Genomic DNA, 27,458 nt, shown 5'->3' with positions numbered 1-27,458 from the left:
AGCAGAGGTGCTGATCTGAAGCTACAGCAAACACTTAAACCATCATACTAAGTAACCGAGCTGGGACTATCTGCATCTGACAAGCAATTAATTTCAAATAGTGGAAAGGGAAATGAGATGCTAAAGCACAGAACCTGGAACTAAAAGGTATGAATCTTGTAGCCTTCCATTTTCTGTTACTTACAAAACTCATCCAAATATTTGACTATGACTTTCATAGACTATCCATGCGGTGGTCATATGATAGTCATGTCCACTATTAACCAAGTAGCATGCACAAATACATTTCGGGAGGACTTGTTCCCTTTAGAGTTTAAAGTCAGCTGTTTTCACAGTAAGGAATAATATTCTTTGCATCATGTTGCTTTTGCCTATTGAATTGCTCCAGCTTTTGCCCACACAAGCAATGCTGTGAGACAAGGTGTCAAGGAAAGGCAGCTTACAGCAGTTATGGTACCTGCAGGAACCTCATGCTGTTCATGCTGTGATAACCCCTTCACTAGAGCAGTACTGTGCAGTCACCAATTCTGCTAGGAACTGCATAGCCTTTTACCTTCCACTACCTCTAGTGTGATTCCAACATTGTTACCACCTTTTTTTCCCTCCCCTAGGGTCAAAAGAAAAAACAAACACCATGGGATACCTCACTTCTGCATATGAAGTAAAAGATGTAGCTGAAATAAGTGTTAAGTCTTACTGCTTTTCTGAGGTGGATACAAACGTTAACTGAATCACTGAGCTAGCAACAACTCGCCTTCCTTTGCCCAATTAGACAGAGCCTGTTCTTTGCTGGATTCACAACAACCCAGCATCTGAAGTTTAAAAACTGTACTGGGCGTGTTCTGATCTCCCTGGTAATTAATAACTCAAGTTAACTGTATTCCCAACTACACTATTACTGAAATAATTTTGAAGCACTCCATTATAGAACACAAGTAAAAAAAAAAAGCATCAATGACTTCACTATGAACCAAGAACAATTCATCTACGTTGCCCTGTCTTAAAGTATCAAGTGGCTGCAGCATCCTGAAGCTTAACTTCCTTACACTTGCTATTAGAATTGCCAATAATTCTACCTACTTAAAGCTCTGCTGGAAAACTTCCAAGAAAGTTGGCCAATATCAAGCAATTATTAGTAGGGTGCTGATTAGCACATCACCTTAATGAAGATGTGGTTGCGGTGTGTTCAGTGTACTGAGAACAACAGAGAAGTTCATGAATATATTAATTTATTTCATGAGTTCAGTTTTAGTTCAATTGAACATCAGAGTAGACAACTTTTTGCTTTGTGAAGATATAGGGCATTTTTGACACAGTATTTCCACCATCTACAAAGTATGTTTTAAAAAACATCATTATGGTCTCAACCATATAACTTGTCAGTGAAGAAGCTGCAGTTATAAACTCACAGCCTAGCGTTTTAATATAGCTGATATTTCCAGAAATGCTTTATGCTTAATATCAGATCAAAAATGCAGCTTTAGAAGAAAACATTTTAATCCATGTCATACATGTCATAGTGCTGCTGGGTAGCTAGAGACATTACTTAGTAAACTAGGTATTTCTGAAGATCTCATTAAGAGTTCACATTATTAGATTTTAGGCTAGGTGTAGACCACCTAGGTCTTGTGCATAGACAAAATGCATTACCCGGAATTTGGAGGGGTATTAAATATATACACAGGTTCCAATACAAATGTTAGAGACATTTTCATACAAAATGCAACTGTGCTGTAGTGGACAAGTTTTAAATAAATGCCTCCTCATCTCAAACAGATATCCTATTCATAACTTCCATTCTCAGTTTCCCTAGGAAATATTTTGTTGTCCATTACATCACAACAATTTTTAAAAAAGTTGATTGAGAACAATTGAACTAATAATTATGATGTTACATTTTAGACATATTTCTTGATTTCATCATAAAGTACTAATACAAAAGCTCCGCCCATGCCTCTCAACACATTCGACCAGGCACCTTTGAAGAAGGCTTTCGATCCTTCATCTTTAGCTATCTTCTTCCAGCAATCAATTGTGCCCTTGTACATAATATCAGCTGTGGAAACAAACGAATGTCAGAAGGCAGAGTCCATTTCAACTTCCCTATATTTTAAATATAAAGCAATAAGTAAAGCATAACTAAGAATTTGAAATTAAGCGCTTAGTTTAGGAATTAGCATTTTAATTTGCCATAGGAAAATCAAAACAAATCAACTCTCAAACTCTTAAATGAATACCATGGAAATAACTCACAATGCATTTTTTTTAATTAGGATTTCTATAAAAGGGTCGTTGGTTTTCCATAACATAACCCACAGCTCCCATCACATCCCAATGAAGCGACACTTTCCAATGCCAGAACACCACAGGAGCAGACTTATTCTTACCTCCCTTTCGGCCAGACTGCATCATCATCCTACGTCGCACGGTATCAAAAGGGTAGGAAACCAGCCCTGCTACTGCCGTGACAGTCTGGGCAATCATCCAGCTCACTACAATATGCACGTTCTTTGGGTCAGGCAACATACCTGTCATCAAGAACAAATGATGAGAGTCAGCACAGAGGGAAAGGGTGGTGGGAAAGACGGCTGTGAAAGGAACCATCACCCACCAACCCCAGGAGTTGCTCAACCTAAACAACAGGAACATGCCTACAACTTCTCCCTTTGTCCATATTTGACCATGAACAGGTGCATTAAGTGAAATGAGTTTATAGGATTGTTGGATTTTGTGATATAGAGCCTACTTTACGCTCCTGACCTCTCTTGGAGAACCTCTCCTTGTGTCATGAAGTACAGGGAGCAACAAGCCATCTGTACAAGCCTTAAGAAAACAGAAATAAGAAGAGAGAAACTAGAAGGTGTCTGGAAACACACTGCAAACCCATGGCTTCTGCTCAGAGCAGCAAGCTGAGGAAAGCCAGAATGCATTTCAGAAACACCTGCGCTTATTCCAGCAATAGCACCCTGAACTGGTACTGAGCCAAGCCCTGCCTGTCCTCACAGGGCAGCGTGCCCTCATGGGCCTTTATTTGTTGGATCTTCCCTCATGTTCACTGCTCCATCCACTTCTTACCCTTGGCTGTGTCATAAACCCCAAAATAGGCCGCTCTGTAGATGATGATGCCCTGGACAGACACACTGAATCCTTGGTACAGGCCCTTCAAGCCATCGGACTTGAAGATCTTGACGATGCAGTCGCCCAGCCCTGTGAACTCCCTCTCGCTCGCTCCTTTGCCCACATCAGCCGCCAGCCGGGTCCGGGCGAAATCCAGCGGGTAGACGAAGCAGAGGGAGGTGGCACCCGCGGCGCCCCCGGACGCCAGGTTCCCAGCGAAGTAACGCCAGAACTGCTTGTGCCTGTCCACGCCCCCCAGGAAGATCTGCTTGTACTTGTCCTTGAAGGCGAAGTTGAGGGCCTGGGTGGGGAAGTAGCGGATGACATTGGCCAGGTTGCCCCTCCAGAACGAGATGATGCCTTGCTCCTTGGGGATGCGGACGATGCAGTCGATGATGCCCTTGTACTGCTTCTCCGCCGTGATCTGTTTGCTGGCGTGCTGGACCTGGACGGAGGAAGAGGAGGACGAGGAGGAGGGGAGGGAGGGCAGAGAGAAGGACACACAGCACCGGTCACCCCGCGCCACGGCCGGCCCAAGGGCAGCCACGCCGCCGCCTGGCCCGGCTCCCACTGCCCCGGGCAGCTCCCGCGTAACCGGAGCCGGCCGAGCACCTGCCCTTATTTAGGCACGCCGGGACGAGCCGGGACACGCCGGGACGAGCCGAGCCGAGCCGAGCCGTGCTGTGCCGGCACCCACCTGCATGGCAGCCCCGCCGGGACCCCCCCCCCCCGCCACCACCACCGCCGCCACCCCAAGGGCAGCCGGCGCCCCCCGAGCCCGCTCACCTGCAGCAGCAGCTTCACCCTCTCGATGGGGGCGACGGCCGTCTTGGAGATGGCGGCAGCGATCCCCCCGGCCAAAAAGTCCTTGAGGAAGCTGAGCGCTTGGTCACCCATCTCGGCAGCCGGTCCGTCACCCCCCGCCCGGAGACAGCCCGCGAGGCGCCCACCTCCCCGCCCGGCCGGCCAAATGGCCCCGCGCCCCGCGCCGCCCCCCTTATAGCCCGCGGCCTCTCGCGATAGGAGGAGGCGTCCCCCCGGGGCGCGCCCATTGGCCGCGACCCCCCGGCGGCCCGCCCTCCCCGGGGGGCGCGAGGCGGCGCCGCCATGTTCCCCCCCTCGGGGCGGCGAGGGCCGGCGGGCTCGGGACGTTTAAAGGGCAAATTAAAGTTATCTGGTGGCTGCCCGGGACGCGGCGCCAGAGCATGTGCCTGCCGTATTAATAGCTCCGGGAGGCACCGCAGGGGCCGGGGGGCCTGGCAGGGACACCGCAGTTAACTGTTTCACAGAAGCGGGACGCAGCCAGCTCGGTGGATGAAGTCAATGTGAAGAAGCAAAAGCGCTTTGAGCGTTGCCTTCGCGTGCGGGTTCGCACCGCCCTGCTGTCACGTCCTCCCACAGAGGTGGCCACAGAGGTGGCCCACGGGCTGCACAGACCCCTCAGGAGGTGGCACGGTGCTGCGTGGGTGCTCAAACACATCGGGAGCCAGAAACAGCAGTGTCCTCCCTGAGGCGAGGACATGGACTGGTGTTCAGTTCCCTTCATCGACCCGCCGGCCTTGAGGTCTTTCAGTATCCCTGCGTGCCCCAGGGCCCGGCTTTCCCACAGAGGGGACAGCGTGTCCTCCTGCGTCGTGCCCTCGCCTCAGCCTGGCAAGGTCAGAGCCTCCGCAGGAGCCGCAGCCGGTCACCTCCAGAGCACGGAGGGAAGGGACTCCGGGGGGCACGTGCCCGGCAGTGCTTGGCTCGTGCCCTTTGGGAAAGATCAGTAAAGACCACAGTGAAACCCTGCCTTCATTCAGCGCCCAGTGCGCTGGGAAGGGCACCAGTCCCAAATAAAGATTACACGCCTTCATCGTTACTTTTCTGTGCTTCTCCTGTGTTATTTCTAGCTGGCACCCCTAAAAGCTTGTAGTTCCCTGTTGGGTGACTTCATTGCGTGAAATACTTACATAAAAGTCTTACATACACAAAATACTTACATGCAAATTGTACCGATGAGTTTGCCCTAAAAAGGCATTCGGACGTCTTGTAGGACAATGTTTTGCCGAGGAATGCTGGGGGCAATAAGGTCAGCTTTAATCTGGTAATATAGTATCAATAATGGAAATAGGATTCATCTTAATGTAGGTGCTAAAAGATTGGCCATTCCACGAAGAGACATTCCCTTCAGGACAGCAAATCTCTTCTCGCTGACGTCTATGTTAACACGAGTCAATAAGGCTGTAAATTTGATCCGCAGGCTCTCTTGCCCTCTGCCGCTCTTAGGTTTGTTGAGGTAGAGGTCTTTTCTCACGAACCTCAGCTCTGGGAAACCGACAACAGCTGTAACATCCCAGAGTACCCTTTGCACCTTAGCTATCAAGAGCAGATGGAGTCTTTTCCCTGCTTCTAAGTAAAGGAAAGAGAGGTCGCCTCGAGAGACCTTTTTCTCAAGCAAGGACTGAAAGCGGGTACAAGCAGGAAGCCTAAAATTAGACTGTGAGTCCAGGGGTTTATTGTGTAACATACGTAGCTACCTGCTGCTCCTACCTTCCCTTTTTCTTCCTCGTACTTCACTCACCAAATCTAGCGTCTTCCCTTTTCACAGGAAAGCAAATACCCCTTTAACATCTCAGGGCTCCTGCTGCTGGTCTGATGCAGCCCCACGGGATGGCAGTGCTCGCAGCTGCTGCCTGGCCGTCCGTCCTGCTGAGGTCTCCGCAGTGAGAGCCAGTGCCCTGCTGACAGACAGCAGGGTGACACCGGCTGACAGCAGCGTGGTACTGGGCAGGACGGGGAGGGAGGATCTGGAGCGAGACTTCCCGGGAGGGAAGGTGTTTTACCCGCTTCTCCTCAACATTAACATAATTCCAGTTAGTTTTTGAAGTTGTTACAGACGGCCATCCCATTCCACGGAAGCTCTTTAGTTTGATACATATTTCCGTAGCAGTGATGCCCTTCACCCACAGCTGCAGAGCAATGCAATGAAAGCCAATTGTCACTTTTTCTGCTTCTGATCTCCCTTCCCAGAACCCCGATGCCTAGTTTCAAGGGACACTCAGCTCTTAAACTGTGTTAGCAGTGTTAAAAGCAGGGCTAGACCAGGGCGTGTGCCTGCTGCTCTGCTTGGTTTCTTTCATTTGTTTTTTGTTTTTCCCCATGTATGACAATCAATCTTTTTTATACCACCTCTGGTAGGAAATCAAATGTGCTCTGTAAAGGACTTCTCACCAACAACACCAGCACCACCAAGCAAGGATAAGGATTTCTACTATCTGGAAAGGTCAAATGTCATTAAAAAAAAAAAAAAAAAAAAAAAAAAAGTGTTTTCTCAGAAGTCAGCAGTCTCAGTCTGACAGCAGACACAAGAGGGAGACACAAGGAAGCTGTAAAACCACGCTGACCCCCAGTGTAGACAGCGGTGCATGGACAGCGTATTGGCAAGGTGCCAAGAAGGTGGCCCTTTTTGTTTTGTTTTGTTTTTCAGGAAAGATTTGTGGTGTTCCCATAAACTCTCCATGTAAAAGAGTGGTTTATGTGTGTGGTCGGTGCCTCCTAATTAAGAGGAAAAGCATGGGAGAAAGCACAAGAGTGATGGTTTGAAAATGCACAGTGAAGACTAATTTTGTGGTCTGGCTGGTCCGGTCTGATACGTGAAGCTCTAGGAAGATATCCCGGTCAGAGATGGCGATCCATGGTGACGATGAATGAAGGCAGCAGGAAGGATGGAGGACGGGAAAAGATTAAAATCTCTTGGTTTTATTCACACTGAGGAGGTGCTTCATAGACTCCTCAGTTTTTTTGGCAGAGGTTAGAGAAGATCGCGTTGAAACAGAAAAGCTTCATCTGAATTATCACAGTAGGAATAGTAGCTCAGTTCATGCTCCTGAAGGAGAAGAGGCATGAAATAACATCAGATGTCCTCAGAGACAGTGGAAGCAGCAGATGAAGCAAGTTGTCTTAAAATAGAGATTTTACAAGAGAGTAAGAAAGCCCAAGGAGGCCAAATGGGAATGAGAGCTGAGGAAAAACAACAGAGCATTAAAAGTGGTGAAAAGCAGCCAGCTCTTCAGTTACACTGGAAAAGTAGAAGAAAAAGTGAGGAGGATGGCACAACTGGAAGGGGAGGCAACTAAATGTTCTTGGAGGAAGCAAACCTGATCACGGGCTGGCCTGGAAAATGAAGCAGAAGGCAGGCTGAGGTATGTGCATGACAACCTGACTTCATACTTCAAGAGACAGGAATGGAGAGCAAAAAGCAGAGAGAATCTACAGTCAAATCTGTGCTGGAGAAGAAAGATGGGGCAGAAGGAAGAGGACTGAGATTATATGACATCATAGCAAGCTGATGAAATGAAAATCACAGAAAAAAAAACAAATGAGAGGACATGAGAAAAGACACAGCAGGCAAGGAATGAGGTCAGGGAAGGATGGGACAACAGAGATTTGAAACAGCAATGGTTGCTACTAACCACATCAAGGGAGCGGGACACCCAGTGATGAGTGCAGAGTAAATAATCAGGCCAGGGCAAGGAAAAATGGGGGTGTCTGCTATATGGTGTCAGCAAGGACATCAGCATGGAACCTGGAGCTTCATGAGGATGTGTGAGAAGTTGTGAGGAAGGAACACAAGAGTCAGCTGAAATTGCAGAGGAAAGCTTATAAAGAGTTGCAGAGTGGCCAGCTGACAGTTCTTCGGAGGGGAGATGAGGGGAGATGTTGCTCAAAAGAAGAGTGATGAGGATGGTGGGGAAATTGGACTGGGAGCACCCCAAGCGTGAGAGTGAGGGATAGATTGGGAAATGGAGGTCCTTGTAGGAGACTGGAGCTGCAGAGGAAGAGCTGGGGTGGTATCCAGGATGTGTGGACAATGAAATGCAATGAGCCTGTAAGAAATATTTAAAGTGTATCTTCCAGCAGCAGCAAGGAATCTGTAATGCATTCATGCTACAAAGGAAACGGTACATATTCCAGATTGTGGTAAACTCATTAATCAGAGGCATTGTGGACAGTTTCTATGTCAGATGGATATAAGCAAGTTAATAATATGTTAGACTTCATACTTGTTGATTTAGCGTTTATTAACTCTTTTTGTTTGGTAAATATATATTTTGATATGAATAATTACTTCCTATCCTTGCACTACATTTGGGAAGAAAAGGCAAGGAAAACCAAAGTGACTTGCTCAAGGTCACTCTGTCAGCAAGTGGCAGAGCGAGGCATGGATGCAGGTTTCCTCATTTTTGGCACATCTTTCCTCTAAATGCTGTTTGTGTGTTGTTTTGCCTTTCTTTTTTACCCCCACTGTCTTTTTTTTTTTTTTTTTAATTATTTTATTTTGAAGGCTCAGGATAACCCGCTGAAGTTGGAATTGAGCCTGAAGCAGAGGGAGTTTTGTCAGCAGCAGGATCAGGTTGCTGTCACAGTCTGTTACACAGCTTAGAGCTGAAGTGGATGAAGTGGAGTCTGCTCAAATGCGTGTAAGTAGGTAGATGGGGTAAGGCACATCCTGAAATCTGGTTTTGTATTTAAATAACCACTGTAACAAGGGTAACTTTGAACTATAGTTTCCAATTTAATTATTTTTGCTTTATAAATTCTTCCTTTTGTCTGGTTTGCTGTGTAAAGGTTTGTGATGCTCTCAGTCAAAGAGAAGAGGTTAGCTGGCATACATTTGTGCAATTCAGTTACCTGCTAACATCCTACACAAGTATTACTAAAACTGCAGTGTTACGCTCACTATCTCATTGTTGTTCGGAGTTAAAAAATAAAGTAAATAGTTAACAATTTTCTTGCTGACACTAATTTTATTTTCAGATATTGGTAGGGCACACTGAAAAGATTTCTGACAGCAATATATTTTTAACTGAATCACAGCTTTGTGCTGTCAGATAACCAGCATTACAATAGCAAAATAAGGTAACCATATTTTTGTGTTACAAGAACAATTACAAGCATTAAGTGTAGATGTCACTGTTAGACATATTTACAACAGCTATTACCACAGCAATTTTAATAGGAATTGGAGTTTATTTTCAATTAAGCAATGAATGAACAAATAATATTGCTCAGTGACTTCTTCTCACTCTATGTACTGGATAATCGTTCACAAATACATTATTATAACTCAAATAGTATTAATTATGTATGCCAGATACATTTTTATAATAAAATGTAGTATTAATCTCTCTGTACTTTGCAAGAATATGACAAATTAAGGTCAGCTCCACACCACACATTGTTAAAAATGTAGCTATGTGCAAGGACATGGAAAAAGCACACCCCTGATTTACAGAGCTACACATGCATCTCTCTGTCTATAGTATGGAGAAGTAACCTGTACTGACAAAGGAGCTCTTTTTCTGATACAGGCTATTTCATTTGACGAGGTACTTTGATTATGCTAGTAAAAAATATGTTAAGGGACTTGGTTAATGGAGAGGTTAGCCCTGTCAGATATGCCTGATCATGTAACAGTTTACCATATTTGCTCCCACACTTGTGCTATCCCTGTGAATGGAATACCCCCACATTGAAGCAAGAGATAGTAGTTGTTAAGAATAGATGTGTATAATGTCTGCAACCTAATTTCAGGTTGTGCTAGAAAGGAGGGAGTATGGCCATTGTTCCAGAAAATATGGTATTCTCATTTAACTGATCAAAACTAGGACATTGAAAGTGTCTATAGGCATAGTTAGCTTCCAAGAAGTCATTTCAGTAGAAGACTGGAAATAAATCAGAATTTTACCTAGAGCACTGTCTGTTGAAGTAATTGGAAACATACGATTACAGTTAGAGAAAAGCCTAGTTCTCTGCAAAATAAGGTTTCATTCATTTTCCATCTATATCGTACATGTTGCATACGGTATAGAATCAGCATCAGCTTAATGAAAGGAAGTAAGTGAGGTTGGCAGTTTAATGGTTGCATCACCCTGTAGTTTGATTAGGCCAGTGGGAGTAATGGCTTAGTTACAGCTGAGGTTGGTAAAATGGGACAGTGAGATAAAGAGCCTAAATTTCTTTTAAAATACAGGCAGAGGCACACTAGTAGCTGCTTACCCTCTCTCTCTCTCTCTCTCTCTTTTTTTTTTTTTATTATTATTATTATTTTATTTTTTTTTCACCAGCTGGAATCCTTGGTTATACCAGGCAGTTTTCTTCACAAACTGGTTAAAATAGGCAAAAGATATCTTTGAAGAAGATACCCAAGACTGATTTGGGAGGGAAGAAATTATGGGGATGGAAGCAGAAGTCAGGAAATAATTAGATTATGTTCCATGTTACCTCGGTGTGACAAAAACATAATCTGTATTTCAGTAATTCCTAGCGCAGTACTGCTTTTTAGGGATATGTCTAATGTAGGAGCACAGGAGAAGCACTACCTGTGCCTGATTCAAAGGGGAGATAACTTTCTGTAGTTTTTTATAAGTCATAAGAAAGAACGGAGGATACTGTATTAATAAACAATCACAAATATTTGCATTGCTTGAAATTAATATATCTAGCATGTATAGGGAAGTATGAATGAATATATTGCTGTAAAAGGGCCTTTCTTAAGCAGAACACTCGTCACTTCCTCCCTTTCTCCTCCACGCCTAAAACACCCTCATTTCCAGTGAGTAGCAGGGATCTCACTGACACAGCTTAGGGGAAAACTAACCTAAAGCTGTGCACTTTCTCCCACTGGGCACTGCTCAGCAGGGGAGGTTGTTCTCAGCTTTGACCAGTAGTAAAGGGGGTGGCAGGAGGTCTCCTACAGCAGAGGGTGAGAAGCATGCATTTACATAGGCTCCTCTTCCCTGCCACCTCTCCGCTCTCCAGCAAGCGTGGGTTTATTTTAGCATTGGCCTTCTGAAGCGGGATTATTTTTCCCCTGAATAGGTCGGGCTGGGACAGCACCCAGGATCCATGGCCTTCCATAGCAGGGGTGACTCGGGAAGCCAGAGATACCTACTAAGTAGACAGGGCCTCTAAGTGCTGGGCCTGTGCCCAGTGTCAGAAGAGTATCCTGGAATAACCTTCCTGATAAACAGCAAAGCCAGCCCTATGGAGGGGTCTTTTAACCCGAACCAGGTTATAGTACTGCCCTCTGCTGTTAGAATTCCAGAAAAATTGAAAAAGGCAATGTTAAAATTCCACAAAATATTAACAGAATGTGGTAAGGGAAGCCTCAGCATGTGAATACATGAATTATTTCATCTTCTCATTTCACAGAGTGCTTCAGCCAGTTGGAACGCGCCCACATCTCTTCGCTAGCACTTAAATTTGTAGCAACAGAATACGGCTAATAATTTTATTCTTTTTTTAGCAGGCAGAGTTTTCACAGCTTTGCAAAGCAACTTGTGCCCCAGAAATCATACTGTCTGGCATGCTGTTTGTATTTTAGCTTGCACGAGAGATGCAGAGGAAGAAATTTCTATCAGTAAGTCAGGCTTTTGTAACTGATATTTATCTTGTTATTACATAGAATTGTTGAATTCCTTACTTACTAGCACTTGAGATAAAGTTGTGTAGAAAGCTACAATCTTCCATGGTGACTCTTATTTGAGTAACGGGTGCACAGAGGTGCCTGGGACGTTTTTCCCATAGCTAATCTGTGAATCGTTGTGGAAGCAAAACGGAAGTAATGTGATATTTCCATCAGAACTGGAGGGAAATGCCATCAAGGGGCATTTCCTAGTCCTAATGTCATGCAACCTTGCCAGACTTGGAGCATGGGTAGCCCTGAACCCTTGCACAACTGCAGATATCCCTGGCAGCTTTTAAGAGCTGTGTTTGAGGCTGTGTTCTGGCACGTAACAGTTGCATCTAGGCTGATTTCAGGACCCTGTTGAAACAAATGGACTTGTGGTATATGATTCAAGGAGACCAGCGCTTCACTTCCCAAAATATGTTATAGTATTAAACCTTGATTCTCTTCTTAGTGTTTGCCTTAGTCATACTGTCCATACTCTGGGGGTTTCTGATTTAGCTAATGAAGCTCAATTCTCAGTATGGCTTAAGGAGCACAACTGATGGCTCCCTTTCAAAGAAAAAAGAAACTTCTCAATTTCTGACCAGTACCTAAAAATATAAAATTGAAAAAAAAAAATAAATTGTTGTATTCTGCATTCTGTCTCTGATAGTAATAACTGTAAATAAAGGCAGAACTGTTCAATAACCCCGTGACTCTACTCTTTAAAAAAAAAAAAAAAAAAAAAAAAAGTTTAAGTCATGTCTGCAATTTAACAACTTGCTGTACAGAGTGCAGATGTTTGTGGTAACCTGTTTATGCAACCAGGTCGTGAATGTTAAAATAAATCAAACTTCCTATCAAAATATGTGTGAGCTAATCAATGATTTTTTGAAGTGTGAATTCACTTTGGGAAGTGTCTTTAACAGTGTAGCTGTGAGGTTCTTCACTGTCTCCCCCTGCCTTCAGGAGCTAGCATTTTAATTTCTGGTATTTTTTTTTTTTAACATTCAGACCTGCAACTTCAAATGGCTTTTCCAGGTGAGATGTTTTGTTACCGTGTTACAAACAGTAATCAGGCCATAACTCTGGGCCCATCTGGGAAAAGATACTCAACCAGTAAAAGTTCCCGTTTAACATTCCTTTCCATTTATTTACCTTCATTTCCCAGGCTTCTAGCAGAAGAGAGAGGAAAGAGACTATACTGTTGGCTGGCTGGGATGCTGATCTGCACAACCTATATTTGCACCTCAGCCAGGATTAGCAGGAGGACCAGGCTGACTAAAACAATGGTCATGATTGCCACATAGGCTAGGTCTTCCCTTTCCTTTTTTCCCTTTCCCCTTCCCTTTTCTTTCTTTTTTTTTTTTTTTTTTGTTTGTTTGTTTGTTTGTTTTAGTTTTCTTACTGTGAGTTGCACTACAGACCCTCATCTATCTTCAGTCCCTTACAGGAACAGACAAACCACAGATTTCTCCACATCAATGGAGAAATCTTCAGTCCCTACCTATTACCTCTACACTCCTCCTGCAACATGAAGCTGCCAGATAACTGGCTTAAAGAGCCAGGTGGAAATATTCCTTGTGGAAGAGAATCCTTGACAACTCAGAAACCTTGGCATCTGGCTAACCATCAGCTGGTGGGTGTCTGGCATTCTCCATTCACTGCCTAATTCTGCCCAAGTCACAAGAAACACCAGCCACTGGGCCCCAGAATGCTGCCTGCTCTGTTTGCAGAATGCTGCCACTGCCCTACAGTTGGGGTTTAGCATGGCTAGAAAACATTTGCGTGGATATCATATGATATATTTATTGCTGATCTTCTGATCTGGAGACTGGGGGCTTTCTCAGTGCAATAGTCTTTATTCTGGAGGAGTTCTAGTCACAGGGGACTGGTTCAGAAGTAAATGTTTAGTTTGAAACACGTCAGTGAAGCATCCTAAATGATTCACTGCTGTGCTGGGTTGTATGAGATCTCTGATATGTTGTTTATTTAAAGTGGTATTTTTGTAAGCTCCATTAAGTCTTCTGCCATTCTTGTGCAGTGCAGAGTATTCTGTGGGCTGGAGCTGTATAATGGGAGGGAGAATAATTTTCCACTTACCATGTATGGTAGGCAACATATTTGAAATGGCTTTCTCCAAATGATGGTATCTCTGGTTAAAATAGGTCAATCCTTTTACTAACCTAGGGCTCATTTGCTTTCAAGATGTATGAAATGGTGTCTTTTTAGTCTTTTTGTCTTTTAGTCTTTTTGTCTTTTTTAGTCATTTTGTCTTTTTATTTTTCTCAGAAAAAAATGACAGTTTGAAGAGAGGTGATTAGTCAGCAAGAGTTTCAGGCAGCAACGGAGTGCAAGTAAGAATTATTTTATTTATTCAGAACCATCTACGAGTGGGAACATAGAATTTTAACTTCCTAGCAATGTTTCCTCAAGCACCCTTTTGCACAATGCCTGCAGCTGAATTCACTTAAGTCACACATGTTGTGTTTCTGTATAAGGGAAACTATGTGAAGTAACAAGAGGATTTAAAGGGCAGGGAAATAATGAATTTTCTAGTTGATTCTTCATTTTCAAAATGCAGCTGGATAATGCTCTGCCACCTCCCCATCCCCAGTATGTCCAACATAGTGATTGTTCTGAAGATTACAAACCTGACAAGTTTTTCATTATCCTTAGAGTGACTGTTCTTGTGTGTCCTTGTCAGTCCTGTTAGAGATTCTTAGCCTTCATCCAGAACAGTTAGGTGAGACACTACTTCTTATGTGGTATCTGTAGCTTCAAATTGTATAGGTCACTAAGTGTCCTATATCTTTAAGGGGACTATTGCACAACTGCTTGGATTTATTCCCATTTCAGTCAGAACAGTGACAGAGAGCAGTTCACCTCTGCTACTAAATAAGCATCATCTTGGTTCTCACCAATAACTATAATTCATGTAGTGTTAGGTGGATGGTTGGACTTGATGCTCTTAAAGGTCTTTTCCAGCCTAAATGATTCTATGATCCCTCCTTTCTACCTCACTTTTCTTTTGGGCAGTCTTAAAGGGACCCATTCTCTTCTGACAGCAGATCAAAGTATTTGTATAAATGGCTGTAAGATACGTGATCTCCATGAAGAAGCAGATGACTTGATGCGTTACCACCCAAAAACACCTCTGGGTTCTGGATTGCTTTCTCAGCTGTCAGCTCATTCAGCTTAAAGACAGGTGAGTGCTCACTAATTCTCATCTCGTCTTTGTGATCTAGAGAAATGTTCTGAGGGAGAAAAAAAAAAAAAAAGTTTATACCATCTTTGAAGCCACCAACACTGAACACCATGCTCCTTTCCAGAAATGAAAAGATTTGGTGGAAAGCTAAGTCTATGTGTTTGAGTCCCAATGGGCACAGCAAAACTATTCACTTAACTGCCCAGTCAGGAACAGCAGCATAAGACAAAGCAACACAATAACAACACTCTGAGTTATACCTTCACCTTGTATTGTAGGTGCAATTTCAGCACCTTGTTTCATTATCAACAGAGCAAAAGACTGAACTGTCAGCTCTGAAATGTCGGTGAATATCTGCTATAAAAATCTAATTGGACAGGTGGGGTTGAGGGTTGATCCCAGCCAGCAGCTGAGCACCCACACAACCACTCACGCCCCCCTAGGTGAGACGTGAGAGAATACAAAGAGCAAAACCAAGAAAACCTGTGGGTTGAGATAAATACAAAGTGGTACAAAGGCAATCGCTCACCACCTCCCACAAGCAGACCGATGCCTAGCCAGTCTCCAAGCAACAGCTCCGGTGACTACCTCGGGAAACACTGCACCCCACCCCCAGGTTTTATTGCTGAGCATGACATTTTATGGTATGGAACATCCCTTTGGCCAGTTTGGGTCAGCTGTCCTGGCTGTGCCTTTCTTCCCTCCTCCCAGATTCCTGCCGCTCCAAGTCTACTTGCTGGAGGGGGTGCAGAGTCAGAAAAAAGAAAAAGCCTCAGTGCTGTAACAAGCACTGTTGAGCAATAACCAAAAGGTTGGTGTGTTATCAGTGTTTCAGTCACAGATCCAAAACACAGTAGCATATGAAGATGGTTGACTCTGTTCAATCAGACCCAGTACAACAAAGCTGCTTGACATTAATATATAGTGGATCTGAAACTGAGGGTACAGTTTCATAGTTGGCATAAAGGTCTTGGTGTCTCAATGGCAGCTCTCAGTTCCTTCTCCTTTCCAGTCACATGTTCCCCACCTCCTCCCAAGTCAGCACTAGCAGTCATGCAGCACTGCAAAACATGAGTTTTCAGCACGTCCTCAACAGTGAGTTGAAGCTGTTACGTAGGCATGAGCATGTGTATGTCTGGCTGGGGCCAAGGAAAATGACAGAAGTGACCTTTCTGGAATAGAGGTGTCAGTTTGTGACATAGCTGGGTGTGACAGTTATACCATGGCTGTACTTCAGCATTCTTATATACCCCTCATTAATCTCTTCTACCTCCAACTACTTCCTTCTGAATGACTGCTATCAGCATGTGGTCCGTAACTCCTACTTTAGCTTTAGAGCAACTAGGTTGAGAAAACTGTATATGGAAGAAAAGTATGCAATGGTTTGGTTCTCTGAAGCTATGAGTCATGAATCTCTCATTGACACTTAACTAGAAAAAGGACTTCATATTTAACATATGCTACAGAACTGCATGCAAAAGTTGATCTGTATTTCAATGTAATATGGATTGGGGAGATTCATTTTCACTTTGCATTTTTCCTTAGTCCCTGTCTACATAGGTCTTGAGAATGTGATTTGTAGTGTACAATACTTTGCAACTTTTTTGTAATTAAATCTGAAGCATGTACGTGAGGAAGTGGAAAGGTTTCCATAGGAGGATTGCCTTCTGAAAAAATGAAATGGTATTTTTGGAATACTGTTGCCACTAGATGGCAGGGCACACTTTATGTAAAGGAACATTAAGCTGTATTCAGCACTAATTTACTCAGTCTGGCAAATCTGTCATTAAGATTATCGAAAGTTTGGCTGGAGTGAATAGAGGGTGGAGTGGTGGATATAACTGTAATTATGTTATGACCCTTTGACAGCACTGGCATGCAGTTTTAAATTTTCACTAGTACAATAGGTATCTTAATTGAATTCCACAAAGCTTGCCATAATAAGGTAATAAAGACAAGCTGTGCTTTAACTGCAATTAAACTGCAAGTCAGTGTTGGTGAATTTGTTAAAGAAATCTCTGCCTCTTGTACACGTGCCACACTTGTTGTGCCAAGTTCTGAAGTAGTCAGGCAGTCCTTGAAGTTAATTGCAGAGGAGACTGGCTCAAGTGATGTCCTTGGAATCTGGCTTAAAATAGTTTGGACTGGCAGTTTGCTGCAGGTAGCAGATCCAGGTAGCATCTAAAAGAGTTTAAGCATCTGATTATCACCCTTTCGCATCAGTTTTGTTTTATTGTAACCCTATTAATTTCAACTGAATGAAACTTTTGTAATGATGCTGAGAAGCAGGATGCTTGTTTCAGCTGCAGTTGTTATAGTCTTCTGCGTACTGAGATGACAAAGTTATGTCTGTTTACTGATCCAAAATATGTAGGTCCATCTGGACAAAATGGGTGTAATACCCCTCTATTCTCACATGGAACACTACACATTGGCAAGTGGAAATGACTACGCTAAGATCAGGTCTATCTCACTGAGCCTGTGAGCTAATGAGAGTCTAAGGTAAAAGATGTACCAAACTGGACGCGTTGTCGTGGTCTGTGTAACATTACACTTCTGTGTGAACACGTCCAGAAAACTTCGTAGGGATGTTCTCAAAATGTTGCACTTTTATATTTATAGCTGATAGCAAGTAATGTGTTGGCTCATTTAAAAATCACAGAATCTCAGAACGGTTTGGGTTGGAAGGGACCTTTAAAGCCCACCCAGTCCCACCCCCCTGCCATGGGCAGGGACACCTCCCACCAGATCAGGCTGCCCAAAGCCCCATCCAGCCTGGCCTTGAGCACCTCCAGGGATGGGGCATCCACAGCTGCTCTGGGCAACCTGTGCCAAGGCCCCATCACCCTCTAGTAAAGAATTTCTTCCAAATATCTAATCTAAATCTCCCCTCTTTCAGTTTAAAGCTATTACCACTTGTCCTATCACTCCACTCCCTGACCAAGAGTCCCTCCCCAGCTTTCCTGCAGCCCCCTTTAGGTACTGGAAGGCCGCTATAAGGTGTCCCCAGAGCCTTCTCTTCTCCAGGCTGAACAACCCCAACTCCCTCAGCCTGTCCTCACAGGAGAGGTGCTCCAGCCCTCTGAGCATGCTCGTGCCCCTCCTCTGGACCCACTCCAACAGGTCCATGTCCTTGTGTTGGGCACCCAGAGCTGAACACAGGGCTCCAGGTGGGGCCTCATGAGAGCAGAGCAGAGGGGGATAATCCCCTCCTTCATCCTGCTGTCCACACTTCTTTTGATGCAGCCCAGGATGTGGTTGGCTTTCTGGGCTGCAAGCACACATTGCTGGCTCTTGTTGCTTGAGCTGACACACCAGGACCTACTTCTCAGGGCTGCTCTCAATCCCTTCTCCACCCAGCCTGTGTTTGTGCTTGGGATTGCCCCTGACCCAAATGCAGGACCTTGCACTTGGCCTTCTTGAACCTCATGAGGTTCTCACAGTACCACCTCTCAAGCCTGTTCAGGTCCCTCTGGATGGCTTCCCTTTCCTCCAGCATGTATGATGAGGAGTTAAGATTCAATTTATTTGCTCTTTTTTATTTTATTTTTTATTTTTCTGAAATAGTTTTTATACTTAATTACAAAAATAATAATAATTTTTTTTTTTATATATATAAAAGGAATGTGGTTGAAATTATTGGAAGTGTAAGTTTGATGGAACAAATACTTTGTCAGCTTCTAAGAGGGGCATTGTTCAATAAATTACCTTATATTGAAGATTTTTTGGAATAGGGTATGATGGGACACATTGTGCATTCTGTTATCACATTTTGAGAAGCAGCTTACTTGCAGTATTTACCACTGGCTAAGCTTGGTAGCAAATAACACTGCTTAATCCAGTTGGATCATGACACAGATCCTTGGACTTTAAGGATGAAATATAAGAAATTTGTGCCCAGCATTGCCACCACTAAGTTTGGGAATGGTACAATTTTGTTTTCAGCTGGAGAGGGCATCTGCTTGCCTAGTCTGTTACGCTAGGATGTAGTTACCAGCATTGCACGTGTTGTGCCTCGTATGCTTCTTGGTTTATGCTTAGCTCTCTTATCTGCCTTACTTGCCTGCATGTAAGGGCAGATTTTAGGGTAGGGTGATCAAATCTGAACTGGGCTTTAACGTGTATTTTTCCAGGGTATCAGACATGAGGTATCTTGTGCTTCAGCAGAAGGTCCTGTATTTTTAGCATCCTTGTGGGCATGAGGGAGCAGATGCAGTGTACAATCCCAGCTGTGAGGAGAGCAAGCAGCCCTGGGCAGGGCTGGCAACAGTGCAGCTGGTTCACTGCTTCTTGCTGAGAGCACTTGGTAAAACTGCCCAATGAAAATGAACTGAGGAGCTACAGCTTTAGACCATGTAATGTAAAACTTCTGGTTTGTGCTAGCAGAACTAACTCCAAGTTAGTTATGACATTTTTTTTTTATTTTTTTATTTTTTTCAGGGAAAACATCCTATGTGAATGGAAAGCTATTCTTTCTACATCATTACTTTTTTTTCCATTTTTTCATTTTGTAATAAAGGTTCTCTTTTTCTGCCTGCACCATCAGAATGGCTTCCTTTTGCCGTGTTTGGGTCTAACTTCAGAAATCTGTCCTAACATCTCCAGCTGTTGTTCAGGGTTGGGAAACAGTAGCTCCCATGCCCTCCAGGTACCAAACACTGCAGTTCTTGCATTGGGAAACTGCTTCTGAAATATGTCCTTTTCAGCAAGGAATAATCCTTTATTGTCTCTGGTAGCTTCTTGCCCAGCCTGGAGTTTTCACCCATGGTTTATAGGTGTGGCAGTGTTCCTAGGATCAGTCAAAGCAGTTCACACCCTCCATTGCAGGTAATGTCAACAGTCCTGATGAAGAGCTGGGGTTTGCATCATCTTCCTTCACAGGTCCTACAAAGGTGGTGGCTGGCTGCTGTCAGAGCAGTACTGAAGAGATGGAGCTGAGGCCTTGTGTTTCCCATAATAAATGTACCATTTTCAGTGTGAGTCATCTGTTGGCATTTGGTCAACTGACTGACCTCTTGGGGCAGGTGCTATAGAAGCCCAGGAGCTGAGAAATGCTTACAGCAGCAGATCCTTACAGTGTTATTGCAGGTATCTGTTTTAACATGGAAGGACATCTAATAGTCAAACATATATTTTTTTTTCCATTTTCATTTGCTCCCAGTTCCTGACCTTTTTACTACCTGTTCAGCAGCAATGGAGACTGCTGCTGTGGAATACAGACAGGCGGTGACAGCTTGCAGCATTTTAACCACTGCTTTGTTTAGACATCCTCTGAGTGGGACTGTTAGAGTACTACAGGAAACATATGCTAGCATTGAAATAGCTTTGCCTGATGCACAGAGTCGAGATCTGAGAGATCCCTTTAGTAAGGGCAGAAAGATACGGACTAAAGGGGTAGTTTAAGAGGCATGGCATGAGAGTTTATGAGATCTGGTTTCATTTCCTAGTGTTGTATGACTGGACAATCTGTCCCATCTATAGCAGGCAGAAGTCAATGACTGTAAAATCTGTGAGTTTGTGAAGGACATGGGTACTCAGGGATAACAAAAGGTCATGTAACCATCTAGACATACTGAACATTCCGATTTCCATATCTAAGGGGTGGAATCAACATCATCTAAGATACAGATGGGAAGGACACACAGTTCCAAAAGTAGTGGACAAAAACCGCATGTTGTGTTGTTAGCTCTTTGATAACACACATTTTTGACACAGTAAAGACTCAGTATATATGACACAGATCTGGTAGTCTTCAATTTACCCCAAAACACTGTGGTGTGTGCAAGCCCCCTCCCCAGATTCTGCTGGGTACTTAGCTGAATGTTAGACCTCTTTTCTATAGTAAACAAAAGGTAGCCAGGCACATTTGGTGCTACCTTTCCTTTTTGTGCTGCTGTTACAGAGTGATTTCTTCTTGCTTTGATTATGCTGAAATAGTAAAAATTACAAGAGACTTCAGGGCCAGATTTTAGAAGGTGTTTAGCTGCCTTGTTGCCATCGGGTGGAGGCTAGGCTCTGAATAGCCTCTGGTGTGAGCCAGTGTCCATGGCAGTTTGTTGCCTACCAGCAGGGTCTGAATGGCAGGGGACAAAAAGAGCCAGAAGAACTTGATAGGGTTGTCCAGGTACTGCGTTAAGCCCTGTCTTGCTTCCTGTGCGTCTTTCTAGTTGACACTTTACTTGTTCAGCATTCTGAACTTAGTTTTCACCTGTTAGGTTGCTTCTTCAAAAAGGTTGCCTGCCAGGTGTAGACCAGTGGTGCACATCTGTTGACTCCCCTGGGAGTGATGAAGGGATCCAAGGGCCAAGTAGGCACCAACACTGCAGATGTGGACACACAGGCACCTGTAGTGTTTGTGCCATGAGTGGTGGAAAAAGGGAAGGTTTTCTGGAGGGAACTGGAAACTGATTTATGCCAATAAAACAGTATTTTAGGCTCTTTTTGAAGTTGGTTGTTAAATTCCCTTTTCATAATTAAGTACTCACCCAGATTTTGTTGTTGTTGCTTACTTAAAAAATGCTAAAAGAGAGAATCCTTCTGATTCCTTTGCTGTCTGTTTGATTCGTTAATATTGCTATCACAGGTAAGATACCTGGTGATTGCTTGTAAAATGCACAAAATTTGCTGAGGAGGAGCCATGTTTATAAGCAAATGCAGCATGTAGTGAATTCATGCGCTGCCTGGCAGCAGAAACCAATTTCCACAATTAGCTCCACATTTTCCACAGAAATGTTTGCACATAGGACCTGTACGGCCGTGTACCTCACAACTGCCTGCTATCTCTCAGCAATTGCATATACCTCTGCCTGGCCTTGTTCCCTGGACAGATCTGAGGTCACGCTGCTGGAATAATCCCCTTAGTTTATCCTTCTGGCTATATTGTGCCCTGTTTGAAAATTCCTCCCACTTACTTCTCTGTACAATCAGATCACTATATACATCTCTTGCTTCAAGTGCCCAGCACAGTTTTAGGCTTGCTTATCCCTCTGACCTGGTCTACTATCTTATTTGTCTTGCCACTTCTGCTCCTGCAGCATGCCAGTCTTGACACTAGTAAGTTCTTCCTCTCTGCTTGCTCTCTGTGCTTCTTCCCAATTGCCTTTGTGCAGAGACTGTGCTGCTTGCATCTTTTTGCCCTCCCACTTATGACTTCTTAAAAACTTGCTGTTACCTTGGCACCCAGGAGTGGTGTCTTTGTAGGTGACTAAAAGACTCTCCAATAACTCTCTGAAGAAGTTGCTGAATTTCCCAATGCACCTAATCTTCCTCTCCGTCCTTTTGATTTAAGATGGGAGATGCCTTTATCTGAGGATCTCGGAGATGTTAAACATATGATAAAATGGAAATAACAGTTTCCCAATCTGCATGTGCAAATGTAGGTAGTGGTACGACAAACCACATGTGGCTTTTTGCAGGTGCTCCCTTTGCCAGGGTTCTGGGCTTCTTGCCAAAGCATTTTCTCTCAACCTCACTGTTAACCAGTCCCTTGCGTTTTGCATCAGCTTCTGTCTAAATAGGCTTAGCCCTCCAGTTAATAGATATCTTTTTCTCAAGTCCTGCCCATTGCACCTGCCTTTGAAAATGTGCCCTGGAGAACTCAGTGATTCGTCTGTTGTGCGCTGTTGCTGTTTGATTAAATCATTGCTTAGTTTCAGGTGGCTGCATTTGCGTGCTGGAGCACTTGATCCTCCTGTTTACTGCCTTTGTATATCTTGGATATGTTTGTAAAGCTTGAGGGGAAGTTTAGAATGAAAAGTATAATATCAGTGTTTGGGATAACAAATGGTATAGGCCATACACACTCTTCATTCAGTGCTTTTTCTGTTTCCACATCAGTGAGCACGAAGGATGTAATGTAGTCACAGCATGTTTCCAGAAATCCTGAGATCAGTAATGTAAAATAGGTCTTTGGAATTTTAATAATGGAGGAAATGTCAGTATGCAAAGTTGGTGCAGCGTTGTTCCTCCCTTCCCCCATTTTACTCCCTTAGATCACTCTGTATTTTCTGACTTTGCAGATACAACATGAGGTAGAGATGAGGCACCCTTCAGAACCCTGCACTGATTCCCTCTGTTCCAGTAGGATTCACCACTCCACAAAATAAATGTACACAGGCGTACTTTAGACCAGACCTTCAGGATCAGCTCCCATCTCCCTGGATATGTCTGGGGAGCTGGGGGTGCTTCAACGTTGCAATGACTTTGACATCTCCTAAGAGGGACTGTGGCACCCAGAGATCACTGGGTTCTTTCCAGACAGCTGCTTTTCCCCGGCCAGGTTCAGGAAGGAGTTGTGTGCAACCAGCAATGCTACAGTCAAAACAGTCAGAAGGGTGTTTAGTACTACCAGAGATGAAAAGTGAAGCGTTCAAGAAAGCGTGATTCTGACCCACCCTCCTGACTGAAATGACATTATTTAATTAGCTCATTAAATGGTACTGGTATTTTTGTCATAAAATACATTTGTACATGGTCAGGTATATGCCTGGTGTTTATGCAGTGCTTCCGTGTGTATACAGTCTCTCTTGGCAGTAGACTGTTGAATAGCTTTCTTGAGCAATGAACTTAGCCAAACCATTTCTCCAGCAGCCTCTACACACATCTTGATATGGAGAGCAGGTTGAGACATTCCTACGAAAGAAATGACATGAAATGCTCAATGCAGTAGCCACAGTGGCATGGCTCACTCCATGTTAGTGAACTGCCTGTCTGCCTCAGGCTGCCAGCCAACAAGCTGTCAGCCTCTCCAGGTGAAGTGAAGTAAGCAGTTATTCAGAGCTATACTGAACCTATAGAGTTGAGAAATATTCTCAATAACAAGTCATGATAAGGTTGGGTTCAGTACCAATAAAATCCTTACATATTTCCCTTTTTTTTAAAAAAAAAAAAAATGGTTACTATTTAAAAAAAAAAAATGGTTACTTTTTTAATTTGGTTCACTAATTAAGTAGTGAAGATTTTTCTCCCTCCTTTTACATTGACAATCTTCTTGGTCAAACAAACAACCAAACAAAAAACATATATACATACATATATACATATATATGCATACAAACATATATACATATACATATATATATATATATATGTTTCCATACAAACACATACATGGAACAATCAAAGCACCCATCTTTTGCTGTGGAGACAGAAAAATAATATATGCCAGAGCCCAGAGAGAAGTCTTCCTAATCAGTGACTGAAAGGTTATTTATTTGCAGCTAAAGGTACTGGAGTGATCGATGTGTGAAGTTCTGTCTGCCTCTAGGATTTACAAAACTCTTGTACCAAGGAAATTATATGGCTAGAAGCGGGGCCTCCCTTCAGTAGTTTTACTCTATGAGAGGACCAAATGGATAAGATCAATTTCTTAGATTATTTTATTGTTCTTTAGATCACAGCAATTCTTTGTCTTTAACAGCAGGACAATGTTACAGTATTCAATATACTTAATTTTGCATGTAGAATATATATTAAAAAACAAACAAACAAACAAAAAAACACTTTCCCCCAGATACATGTACTTGCTATGAAAACCCATAAATGTTGTATTAGGTGGTATTCTTTTTCTTCCTCAGATCTCATGTTATTTTATGTTGAACCTGTATGCATGACTATGCACAGAGAAGTGATATAATAATAAACAGTAATCAATCAATCTGTTTTAGCTGCAGATCTACAAGTTGGCCAGTTTACCCAGCTTTGGTTCTCAGCAGAGTACCAAGCTGCTCGTGCCTTACATACAGCCTTTAATCCTTTCTGGGATGGCGTCCCCTGATGCTAAAGATGGAGACAAGGATTTGGAGATAGCAACAAACAAAAAGGAGATTTCATTTCACTGATCGTGTAAGTGAACGGATTTTGTCCATTGATCACGTATGCAAATAGGTAATCTTCAAATGACCTGTGCAATGCTGTTTAACCCCCACTATTGTTTAACAGTTACGGATTCCTGAAAATTTGTTCTTACTGAAACTCCCTGGCCAAGTTAGGTTTTCTATTCTTCGTGGGGAAAAAATGCTGCATGTTTAGTTTGTTTGTGTGTGTTTTTATGTGTAATGGCAGAACACAAGCTTCTGTAAATGCACGTGTCTAAATGAGAAGTGAATGTAGATAAGCAAAGTTGAAAGGCAGTAAAATAAGTACTGTCAGCTGAGGGCAAACACAAAAGCAGCTGTATCTGCCCTCCTCAGCAAACTTCCTAAGACATAAAGCCAGGTAAATGAGCCATTTGCCAAGCTCCAAACCTGGGAGTCAGAAATCCGCAAGCGAGCTGCTGTGCAGTTAAGGACACATGGCATTCTAACAGAACTTTTTCTTGAGTTACGTAAAATGGGAAAGCATGATGATGAAACCAAAGAAAAAATAAATACGACCTTTTGTGTACCCTTTCACCGCCTTGCTGAGAAGAAAATATATCCCACCAAAAGTGAGCTGAGTTTTATCAGCTTTGCAAAATGATGAATGAATGCCTTGTTCTTTATTATTGCTTAAGTCATTCCTGTTTATGCCAGTATCTCAAGGATTATGTTTTGATTGTTCTGGAGAGGTGAAAACACTTTCTTGCTGATGAATAAACACCGTCACTTTTAAATATTTGTATGCAAAATGTCTTTAAAGCCATTATGAAATGCTTTCCAAAAGCACTAAGAAGCTGTTTCCCCGAAAAGACAGTTTTTCTCTACATTTTCTTTCATGCTAAACAGTCCAAATGAAAAGCCTTTCAGAGTTAACTAGTTTAAGCAATACCAGTGTTTTAGTGTAATGAATAACTTTTTATAGAGGACAATTGCACACAGTTCAATATGCTAGTATTTCTATTTCTGTGCCTCACCAATGCCAGGACTCTAGGGTAGAATTTCTTTCTTTGAGAATGCTGAGGCGATCAAAACCCTGATTAACCTCTGATATTCACGTGGTGCTCTTGATCTGGAGGACCGAAGCAGTAACAAAGAGTTAATGGCAGCCATATGCTCGGGGTATTGTGGGTACTGTTGACCCAAATGTGAACTCCGCCAGCCCGTGCTGCTAACTGCTGTTTGTTTCAGGTTTGGTGTGGAGATTACTGATGAAGAGTTTGAGCTGCTACTTGACAGAATCCCCCTTGATGAAGATGGAAATGTCACATACCCCCGGTTCATGGCCAGGTTTGATTCCTGGTATGCAGCATATGCATTTTATTCCTCATTTAGGGGTAGAATTATTTTTCATCTAAGAAGCTCACATAACATTTCCAAACTGATTCTCATTTCTGAAATGTGCTCCTTTATGACATATTGCTTGCATGCAATATGCTGATTACATTTAAAATTAGCTGATGTTATGGGTATATACTGTTGATAACTTAGTTTCTTTTTAAATGTTTTGCATGTTTTAGAAGACTTCAAAGGTATGTAGCATACCTCTGTAGGCTGGGAAATATGAAAGACTTCTAATTAAAAGCTAATTATTTTTAAAAATAATAAAACATATATTAAATGTACTTAATACTGCTCTAATAACTTGAAGCATTTACAGACTCTGTATCTGAAATACTTCTGAAATGCTAATATTGGTTAATAGAAGCTCTACGCAGCCTCCAAAGCCCAGATATGCATTAGAGTTTAATTAAACTAAAGGAGAATTGGGCTAGATAGAGGTAGTTTATCACTTTCTGGAAATGAGGACTCTGTCCCCCAGACTGTCCTGCCAACAGCAGCGTAGAAGCCAGTGATGTTGCTGAGGTGTGTGCAAGTCTCCTGTAGAATCTGGGACTGGAGAAATCCATTCCACCCATGAGTTATGGGGAAATAAATTCCAACACTTGCATGCACACATACATTTTAGGCTGCTTAAAGGGAATGTGAATGTTGCTTAGCAGGCAAGGGTATATCTAGTTTGCATACACACTTGAAGGGTAGACGGAAGTTTGAGTTCACTGTACTGAAACCACATGGGTAGTTCCTGCACTTCAGGTAACAATTGGTAACAATTCTTAACAAATTGGTAACAATCCAATTAAATATTACAAAGGTAATACAACCGCTTCTATCTTCCTGTCCCATTAATTGCTTTTCTAGTTTCAGTCTCCTCCTCTGTCCTTGTCTTCCTGCTTCAGGAAGCTTTGGGGTTAAATTCAGTTGTCCTTGTTTAAACACAGGGCTGTCAGATATGACACAGGATTCATGAGATGAATATGCCCTTCTGGAATGGTGTCCCATAGGCAATCTCCAAGAGTGTCACAAATGACCTTTGAATGTCTTTGGGTGGGCTCCTGTTTCTCGCATACTTTTACTGCCAAGGCCTCATCTCCAGTTCTTTCTTTTATAGTCCTCTGATTGGGTTGCAGCTATCTTGGATTTAGTTGTGCTTGAATTTCTGTGAAGTGTCAGCTCCGGGAATATACCCGGTTCTTCTGTGGGAGGGATGTAAATAGGGGACATAAAGATCATCTAGCAAACCTGACCAACCTCTGAGAAACCAAAAGCTTCAGAAATAAAAGATACAGAGAGGCACAATACTGCACCTTCTTCTTTCTCTCACTGTGCATTCTGCTGCAGCAACTCCCCTCCATGCTTGCTGCCTTTCTCACGCAGGCATTACTTCAGGTCCCACGTCAAAGTACATTCTGAAATGAAGAGAAGCTGATGTCCCTAAAAGATGCATCTTAGGAGGAGTGTCTTACTTTTATGCATCAATTTGTAGAGACCACATTTATTTCAG

At 43.1% G+C, this 27,458-nt stretch overlaps 1 protein-coding gene and 2 long non-coding RNA genes across 5 annotated transcripts; 2 read left to right on the top strand and 1 right to left on the bottom strand.

The window, feature by feature from the left end:
• Positions 1-1,216: 1,216 nt before the first annotated feature.
• On the bottom strand, positions 1,217-4,097 carry SLC25A4 (solute carrier family 25 member 4). The gene is made up of 4 exons (XM_035325689.1): positions 3,904-4,097; positions 3,076-3,562; positions 2,388-2,528; positions 1,217-2,056 (listed from the first exon to the last, which is right to left on the bottom strand). Exons 1-4 carry the CDS (start codon positions 4,012-4,014, stop codon positions 1,899-1,901), a joined length of 897 nt encoding a protein of 298 aa, XP_035181580.1. The 5' UTR covers positions 4,015-4,097; the 3' UTR covers positions 1,217-1,898.
• A 4,440-nt stretch (positions 4,098-8,537) lies between these two features.
• Positions 8,538-13,098, top strand: LOC118166921. Its single transcript, XR_004750808.1, has 3 exons — positions 8,538-8,579; positions 12,723-12,843; positions 12,995-13,098. It is a non-coding gene; the product is annotated as an uncharacterized LOC118166921 (long non-coding RNA).
• A 746-nt stretch (positions 13,099-13,844) lies between these two features.
• On the top strand, positions 13,845-26,235 carry LOC118166920. 3 transcript variants are annotated; one of them, XR_004750806.1, is made up of 5 exons: positions 13,845-13,908; positions 14,620-14,759; positions 23,349-23,519; positions 24,431-24,602; positions 25,805-26,235. It is a non-coding gene; the product is annotated as an uncharacterized LOC118166920 (long non-coding RNA). The 3 variants fall into 3 exon arrangements; XR_004750805.1 differs by having other exon boundaries at positions 23,346-23,519; XR_004750807.1 differs by lacking the exon at positions 13,845-13,908 and adding an exon at positions 14,098-14,297 and having other exon boundaries at positions 23,346-23,519.
• The last annotated feature ends 1,223 nt before the right edge of the window (positions 26,236-27,458 follow it).

This window comes from Oxyura jamaicensis, chromosome 4 (genome assembly GCF_011077185.1).
Source record: "Oxyura jamaicensis isolate SHBP4307 breed ruddy duck chromosome 4, BPBGC_Ojam_1.0, whole genome shotgun sequence".
Taxonomy (NCBI): Eukaryota; Metazoa; Chordata; class Aves; order Anseriformes; family Anatidae; genus Oxyura; species Oxyura jamaicensis.
Note: the sequence above shows the minus strand (reverse complement) of the source record. Positions and strands in the feature narration are given on the sequence as shown.

Bases quoted from the DNA above. Each gene is read 5' to 3' on its own strand.
- SLC25A4 (XM_035325689.1), bottom strand. From the start codon at position 4,014: ATGGGTGACCAAGCGCTCAGCTTCCTCAAGGACTTTTTGGCCGGGGGG. The intron at 3,563-3,903 runs GTGAGCGGGCTC...TCCTCCGTCCAG, and splicing joins GGGTGAAGCTGCTGCTGCAG to GTCCAGCACGCCAGCAAACA. The intron at 2,057-2,387 runs GTAAGAATAAGT...TTGTTTCCACAG, and splicing joins GCAGTCTGGCCGAAAGGGAG to CTGATATTATGTACAAGGGC.